Source organism: Pygocentrus nattereri, chromosome 22 (genome assembly GCF_015220715.1).
Source record: "Pygocentrus nattereri isolate fPygNat1 chromosome 22, fPygNat1.pri, whole genome shotgun sequence".
Taxonomy (NCBI): domain Eukaryota; kingdom Metazoa; phylum Chordata; class Actinopteri; order Characiformes; family Serrasalmidae; genus Pygocentrus; species Pygocentrus nattereri.
The window spans coordinates 26,301,759-26,310,537 of NC_051232.1; the positions used below are offsets into that span (position 1 = coordinate 26,301,759).

Below are 8,779 nucleotides of genomic sequence, written 5' to 3' on the forward strand. Positions count from 1 at the left end.
TTTTTAACTATCATTATTTACTCTAAATTATGTTTTAAATGTGTATTTTTAATTTGTGTAATAGCTTACAGTTAGTGTGACCATACTGATTATGGAAATATTAAAGTGATGGATAATTCAGTCTAATGTTAGTCCTTAACATCCCCCAGCTGCAGTAAGAATTGAGCTAAAGTCTACATTACTTTAAATTAAAGGACTTCACTGTAGCTTTAGGTATGTTTTGAGTTTTATTCAGCTTTTCTTAAAGATGCTTTTACAAGTTTCTTTTTATATGTACATAGGCATAAAGTGTACATACTGTTAATGCAGACAATATACATACATAAACTGAAGTACAGCTCTTAGAGAAACAGCATACAAACATGAGCTGCACATGTATCATCTAACCACCACTTTCCTGTTTGTCTCTAAACGGTTCTGCTGTGGACGGAGTGCTGTGTGGTTCAGTCTTGCCATAAATTGTAAGTAGCTGTGTTTCATCAGGGGCCGGCTGTGGTATATATCACTGAGAGAGAGAGAGAGAGAGAGAGAGAGAGAGAGAGAGAGAGGGAGAGGGAGAGATATTTAAGTTAAAGTATTGGATGTTAAAAGCTACTTTAATATCCAGACCAGTAAAATGACTTTTATTAATCTTATTCTAGCAGGAGTACATAATAAAGGTCTTCATACAGCAACTGCTGAGCTCTGATCATGTGACACAGATGCTTCTGACAGCTTTTAGAGTCACATAAACCACTGCGCTCAGAAAAGCTTGACCACAGCGCTGTTTTGCTAATTATGTAATAGTGTAGGTCTGTCAAAAACTGCTGTTCACACAGTGGAGTTCTCAGTTTTACGAGATTACATTGATCATAGAAACATCTAAAGTAAATCCCACATCATTTCTTTAAAACAGCACAACTCACTCAGTTTCACTGATTTTTTAAATTAAAATCTATGAGTGAAAATTGAATTCAAGAACAGAGCAGTTTCATTTTTTAAATGTACATGTTACACTCGTTACCAGTGCATCGAAACAGTCAACACTGTGTGCTAAGAATTGTGTTGAAGCAATGATTTGGTGCCTCGCTTTAGATGCTGAGAAGCTAATGCCTTTTTTTTTTTTTTTTTAAATCTTTGTCCAGAGTTAATAGAAGATAGAAAACATGTCAGTGGTGTATTTAATGTTCAAATAATAAAATGAACACTTTTGTGTTGTAATAAAAGTTTATGTATATGAATGAGATTCAATGGGAATATATGACCATCAGTAGTAAACAGTAATTGTAGGAAATTGAACTGACATTAGATAGCAGCATGGAGTCAGGTGTCCAAGGCTTCGAAACACTGAATCAGTTTCTTTGTAACTTTTATAACGGCCATTGCTAGGGGTTTCCACACCAAGTCCTGACAACCTCACCACTATGCACTTTCTTGTGCTTTGTCTCATAGCACACCTGATTCAACTTGTTAACTAAATAACAAGCACCTCATTGGCTGAGAACCCAGTCTACCACCCTACAGCGTTTAGCTCCAACTCTAATTTAACATACCTAGTCCAATTTAACATACCTAGTCCAAGAGTATCTGATGATTATAAACAGGGGTTTTAAACCCGAGCTCTCTAAAGTGGTAGATCTCCAGGATCAGGACAGCGCACCACTGCTCTAGAGAATGTAAAAGCATAAAATTCCTGTCTTTCCTTAAATATATTTGTCATGTGTAAGCAGTATAGCTTTATGAAGCTGTAGTAGAAGTAATTGGAGTAAATAGCACAGGATTAATAGGACAAAGAAAGATAACAGCCTATAGTGTAAATAAAAAAAGCACACTTTAATATTTCATTAGACCACTCTTAGCTTTGATTATGGTGCGCTTTCACTGTTGCATTGCTTCAACAACCTTGCATGAACATTTGGCTGAGGTCTTGAATTAGCGACGAGAGAGTCGAGCCACTCGGTTCTCAGCATATCCTAAAGACTTTCAATGGGGTAAAGGTCAGGACTCTGTGTGAAAATGATTCCTCATTTTCCCCAAACCACTCTTTCACAATTCGAGCCCGATGAATCTGGGCAATGTCATCAGACTGACTTCATTATATTGCTATAAAAGGTTGCTGAGGTTAGACCTATCCAAGTAAAGCAGTCTCAGTTCATAACCCTTCTTGCCCTGCACCCATTGCTGTGGAATAGAGTGAATCTGGACTCATCAAATGTATTGTAGAACAAAGAATAGCTGTTGTGTTCCCAGGAGTTCCCAGTCCTAGTCCTGGCACAACACTGAGCACCTGTTTAGCACCCAAATTCAACTGGTTAACTCATTCACAAGCGCCACAAGGAAGCCACAAGTATGTGCAGAGCAAAAGGTCACCAGGATTGGGATTGGGAACCCCTCTTTATAACAATCTGGCTTAAAGTAGGTGCTGTTTACTTGTAGGAGGAGGCCTAGTAAATAATTGAGGATAAACACGAAGAGAAAGCTGAACAGCAGTCATTGGGTTCTTTTAAAGAGCCCATATCTTTAATTGTTCTGTTTTTATCTGATTTGTACCAAAAACTGTCATAAAACTGTCAGCCTTACTTCTGTTGGTTGGCTGCTCTGTGTTGTGCCTCATTCAAAAAGCAGTCCGGTCTCACATACATCAAACTTATTTAACAAAATGAAGGAAAAAGTTCAATAATATGGGCACTTAAAATATAACTACTTTACAGAGAGTCATTAATAATAATAGAAGATTAATAACAATAATAATAATACCTTCTGTGAGTAGATCGGGATCATTTTGCTGTTTTTCTTGCAGACATGTAGATTTCTTTCTCCAAAAATCTGTGGATATTATTAGAATATTAGGAGAGATGGAGTTGGTTTGAGGAACAGAATCTGCAAAAAATAACAAATATACTGAATTCAAATGTATGAAACTAAAATGAACTATTAATTCTGTGTCTTGACCATTAAACTCCATTAGCCTGATACACATCACTGGAAATGTAAAAAAAATGTTTTAAAGATCCCACGAGCCACATTTTACTTTTATTATAAACATATTTACATTACCATTTTCAAACCTTTACCCCTTAGATTTAAACGGCCTTTTTTGCCATTAAGACTGATAGAGGTACATGAGCTCTGTTCTGATTGGCTGGCTTCATTGAATAAACAGTCTGGGTTGAAACATTGATTGTAACGTTAGTATGAGCAGGCTGGGCTAAACTGCTATAAGTTTTGATATAAAAATATGTCGCACATTCATGGTGTAGAGGTACATGCATGTGTTCTAAGGCAAATATTCCTCAATAAAACAGATTTGCTTCTATTTGACCATTATTAACATTACATATTAAAACTCGGACACGTTTACTGGGGTTTTAGAGAGTAAATGAATGACTATATTTGTGTTGTAGACATGCCCTGCGTCCAGGTGTATCCTGCCTGCCGCCCGATGACCGCTGGGATTGGCTCCATCACCCCCAATCACCACCAATGTGAAGTTAGTCTAGTTTCTCTGTAATGAGCTGTTTCGCCTCTAACCACACTGAAAGGCTATGTTTACAATTCAACAATTGATTTATGCAGAAGTTTTGAAAAATCTGTGGAATTCCCCTAGAAAAACGGTCATGTTCAAAAGCAAAAACAAAAGAAAAAGCTAATATATAATATAAACAGAAATTGTTTGGTTGTAAGACATACATAGATGTCATGGGAAGAACCAAGCAAACAACATAAGGCAGACTGATCCTAAACGTTGTATATACGCCTGTTTTTTTTTTTTTTCTTGACACATATACAGTTACTAAGCAGACAAATACCCGCCTTCTGTGTGCCGACTGATTTCAGAGTGACGTTTTCTTCTCCGCAAAAGTATGACCATCACTATTATCAGCAGTACAAAAATCACAGGAAGTACAATTGCAATGATATTTGACCTATGTGGTGCACCTACAAGAACGGACAAAAAGGGAAAATGAATTAAGGAAAATAGTTTTTGTATCACTATAACAGTCACACAGTTTATCCTCATTAAATGATTATTCACTCTCTGCTGTTTTTTCTGTATGCCTTTAAAATGTGACGAATGAAAAAGCTTCAACACAGCCAATGATTGTAAAGGTGAATTCCATCTATTTTTCAAAATCGTCCAGGTGTATCCTGCCTGCCGCCCGATGACCGCTGGAATTGGCTCCATCACCCCCAATCACCACCAATGTGAAGTTAGTCTAGTTTCTCTGTAATGAGCTGTTTCGCCTCTAACCACACTGAATGGCTATGTTTACAATTCAACAATTGATTTATGCAGAAGTTTTGAAAAATCTGTGGAATTCCCCTAGAAAAACTGTCATGTTCAAAAGAAAAAGCTAATATATAATATAAACAGAAATCAGAACACAGTGTAGAAATGTGTGGATAATATAAGCTTTGTTGTTCTAAATTTCATTTTCTATTCTTTTATTAAAAGCTGTCATGAACTCGCCTACCTGGTTGATTAAGGCAGTGCTCTGTGATGTTGACTGTGATCGTCTGCTTGCTGACTGGGTTGGAAGTCACACAGGTGTAAGTGTCCTTATCAGTCCTCGCAGTTTCCAGAAAGAGATTCAATGTGTCATTTAGACTGGAACTGTTTGTGTGGTTTAATAAGACTTTGGCTTTAAACCAAAACAGATTCAGTCCCCTCACATTCCTCACTGAGCACTGCAATGAGCAGAATTCACTCTCTGATGGACTGGAGTTGAGTTTCTTCACCTGTGGTGCTGAAACTTTATCTAAAAAAAAAAAACAACAAAAAACTTGACATCCAACAAGAATCTGCATGTTTAATATTTGATTTTCTTTAACTGGTTTATTTCACAAATAAATTAGAAATTTAGATAGAAATCTTACCATATACATTCAGCTCATAGACTTCTTTCTTATCCTCTTCAGCGTCGTCTACAGTATAAACACCTGAGTCGTCTGTTCTCAGGTGTGAGAGAGTGAAGAACCCACTTTGATTGTCCCAGTGGAGACGATTCGTAAACTCTCTGAAAGATCGCACCTGGTTATTCATCAACTGTCCAATGGTTTTGCCCTCATAATCAATATTGCTAGATACAAACACTCGAGTGGGGAGTGTAATAGACTCTCCTACAGCTCCATTCAGTACTTTCTGAGCTGAAGTGCTGGATACTGACTCAGAGATGAAGATTTCTGTACAGACAGATATTGAGAAAGTCAATGCAAAATTTCTTATTTCACTGCAACAGTATTGTTTGAATCAGAGTACAATTATATGATGCTTACAGTGTAAACAAAGCTGTCTCTATTTTATGTCTGGCTTTGAAAATGCCAGCTTTTCTGCCTGGTGAACTTCGTTATGAATGGACCAATAGAAACGCTTCAAAATTACATAGAAAAATCTTGTTCCATCAACTCCCATTCAGAGTTGTGTATTTTGTATTTTCTTGTGCTCCTCCTGAAAAGTTACTGTTTCTGAGATATGAGGTTTTGTCATGACTGCAGTTATATCACTTAACCTGACTTAGAACGTAACCTGTTCTTTCTCTTCCTCTAAGCCCGGTCAGTTTTAACATGACAAAGTGTCTTGAGGCTGTGTGTGAATGAGAGCTGAAAGCCACGATCCACACGTGCTTTAAAAAAGAAACAAGCTATAAAACTGAGATGATGTTCAAGTTTGATTAATACAACTTAATCAAATCTGTACTGCTGAACCGTGATGTCCTCACAAGATGCAGATTAAATACATTTATGTAAACTCCATTTTGGACATTGTTGTTTTTTTTTGTTTTTTGACAGTAATATTAGATTAGATTAGATTTAAACTCACCCCATAAACAAAACAAAAGCAGGGTCCATCTTTGATGGTGAAACTTCGCCGTCTTCATCATTTAACTGTAGTTGTAAGTGATGATTATATTGTGTGTAAACAAGCGCAGAATCTTAGTCATGAGTTCAGGAAGCTCAGTTACGGACGTCTCTATTGGGGTGGGACTAAAGCTGCTTGTGTGCAGTGTGTAAAAAAGGGGGCTGTGGTTTTCTGTGGAAAATAAGAACTCAGAATTACCTGAGATCTCATACCGTTCTATCGACTAGTTTAAAGCTCTGTTAAACATCAGATTTTTCTCATATTTTCTGATATTAATACACAGCTGATGTTCATGATGCTCTAATGATCACATTCTAGAGTCAAACTAATGACAGGGACCACATTCACTTTCACTCAGGACTGTGAATTAAGCACTTTACTCCAGTCATTGTGTAGCACAGCATGTTTGAAACTGTAAATACAGAAAGTACAGACCAACTATGTTACATATTTGACACTTTGCTCTTTGATGGAGTGTGTTGTACATATCATCACTGGCCAGATTCCACTGACCACTGTTGACTTCTGCTGGCAAAATGTTGATTTTTTGAGGATAGGACTGGAGACTTTGTGAAGTAGATAAGCAGTCGTATACCAAGCAAGTCTAATTAAGCTTACCATAAGATGGACTTAAATAGTCAACTATGTAAACCACACCTTCCTGTTGTCTCTTTGTCTAAACGACCCGGAAACCCCGTACTTGAGGGGCGACTGCCTCTACCTTTGTAATTAAAATAGAGGTGTTGAGGCCCACCCAGGAATTTACAGCCTCCCCCATCTAGGATTTCTCCGAGATATCTCTACAACACATTTTACAATGACACTTTTCCCCATTATCTATTCCCCTGACCTCTTATGACATAAAAACATCTGGAGCTCAAATATGTGAATGAAAGCTAACATGAGAGATTAAAGGAACTAAGCTAAAATGCCATCAAACTGTCTTTAGTTAAAACTAAATCAAACAACATTCCGAATAATCTGAAAAATCCTGGCATTTGAAACCAACATGTACAGTGTACAATGTACGGTACGCTATTTATCTGAACTGTTTTAGTGAGTATAAACTGAATCCAGACTGTGAAATGCCCCTGCTATCAGTGATCTAAACATCTTTTAGCCTGCAGCACAGCATTTATTTATTATTAGAAACACAATGTTTTTTCCCCAACACATCACATTATTCGTCTCACATGAGATGACAAGCCTTGGTAAACTGGCTGGTTTTATTTGACATGAATTCAGGTCCAAAAACTTTTTTAAAAGCTTACAAGCACCTGTCGTAAAATGATATTACATGTTCATGTGCTTGTTTAAACATGTTTTGATATCTTTTGATGCCCGTTCACACACAAAAATATCACATGGATGCCATTTTTATGTATATTTGGATGAGTAATCTATTCCCCAGCTTTTAACCCTCACATCCCAAATATCCACAGGCTGTGTGTCAGAGTTTACCGTAAAATGTATATATATGTACTGTATATGCAGACCGTTTAAAGATATTATAGAGGGGAATACTGTCTCCCCCCAGTGTGCATCTGTAGTTGTAGCCCATTGGTGGTCTATTAGTGAAGTGCATGTATGAACATGTAGGAATAAGGCTGCTTCATTCATTTCATATTGCTACATTTTCTGATATTAATTACAGACTCCGGTGTCTCCTGCTGAGAGCTGAGTCTGAAAGTCAGTCTTAAAGTCAGTCTTAATCTGTGATTAACTAAAATGACATTTCCTCTTCTCTGACAGGGCAGCTGTGTGAATACAGTTACCTTCTCTTACCTGAAGATGGCAGCAGAGACCAGGTAACGCCATGAGTTGAAGGAATGAAAATGTATTTACTTTCTCATATTCAGTAACATTCAGCTTTGTTTATGTGCATATCATTTCTCACATATATCATTTGGTGTGTCTACTCTAGAGCTCTACCTAATCAACTTCCATACAATCATTTTCCATTACAATCATAATCATTTTTGGCTCTAGTGTTTTATTCAGAAATCAATTAACTTTTAATTTTCTGGTGTGGGTCATGCCAGGCTTTACTGGCTAAAGGGCAGGTGTCATCTGTTTGTTTTTACTGAACATTTATTATTTATTGCACATAATCTTTAAGCCAACACTTACAATTGTAGCCAAGTGTGACAAGGGCCCTTTAGGTATTAGGTATTACTTTGAGGGTAGACTTGGTTAACATACAGTAAATTTGTCCCTCAGGTATTAGTGTATGAGATTTCCTTTCATTTGACAGCATGCAAATAAACATTTGCAGTACTAACAATAGATGTAAGTGGAGATCATACATATGAGTTTAGTATTGTATGTCATTTATCATGCCTGATTCAGTTCATCAGCTGATCCTGTTGTTTTTTATTAGTGCTGGAAGATGAAAAACCCTGAGCTCTGCACAGCTGTGGCCCTCCAGGACCTGAGTTTGACGCACTTGCTTTAAAGTGAGTCAAAAGACATGAAGGTTTATGTTGAAGCAAAGACTCTACAGCTCTGATGCAGCTCTCATATTCAAAATCATGTCATGTCCACTAGGTGGTGATGTTGGGTAAGAGGGGAATACCACCAGCTCATTAACAAGCTGTTAAAGTGGGCATATTCGAGCAATAAAAACACTAAAATGTGCAGGACAGTGGGCCTCCAGGACCAGAGTTGAGAAACACTGGTGTAGATCATTCAATGTTATAATGTGAAATTGTACAGAAACTTAGTGGCTCAGATTTCTTTGCAGTGATGGTGATAGGAACCAAATATAGAACCTTTATTTACTCTCCACCTATGTACCTACATGTACATGTACCTTAATTTTTTATATGTAATGTTGATGATTGGTAAAATAGAAGTAAATCTGAAAAAACAGTCCTAAGAAAATGTCTCAAGCACTAGACCATATATTCGTAATTAGCATCCTGTGAGGTAGATTTTAGA

The 8,779-nt window shown here is 37.1% G+C and overlaps 1 protein-coding gene across 2 annotated transcripts; it reads right to left on the reverse strand.

Annotated features, from left to right (window-relative positions):
* Positions 1–214: 214 nt before the first annotated feature.
* On the reverse strand, positions 215–5,932 carry LOC108414014 (hepatocyte cell adhesion molecule-like). Of its 2 annotated transcripts, XM_017686764.2 has the most exons (6): positions 5,801–5,932; positions 4,858–5,163; positions 4,455–4,739; positions 3,793–3,918; positions 2,737–2,805; positions 215–505 (listed from the first exon to the last, which is right to left on the reverse strand). In XM_017686764.2, exons 1-6 carry the CDS (start codon positions 5,859–5,861, stop codon positions 480–482), a joined length of 873 nt encoding a protein of 290 aa, XP_017542253.2. In that variant the 5' UTR covers positions 5,862–5,932; the 3' UTR covers positions 215–479. The 2 variants fall into 2 exon arrangements, with proteins under 2 accessions (XP_017542253.2, XP_017542255.2); XM_017686766.2 differs by lacking the exon at positions 3,793–3,918.
* Positions 5,933–8,779: the final 2,847 nt, after the last annotated feature.

Coding starts and splice junctions, on each gene's coding strand:
- LOC108414014 (XM_017686764.2), bottom strand. CDS start 5,861: ATGATGAAGACGGCGAAGTTTCACCATCAAAGATGGACCCTGCTTTTG. Junction 3,919..4,454: donor GCACTGCCTTAATCAACCAG/GTAGGCGAGTTC, acceptor CCGTTCTTGTAG/GTGCACCACATAGGTCAAAT. Junction 2,806..3,792: donor AATCAGTCGGCACACAGAAG/GCGGGTATTTGT, acceptor TAATATCCACAG/ATTTTTGGAGAAAGAAATCT.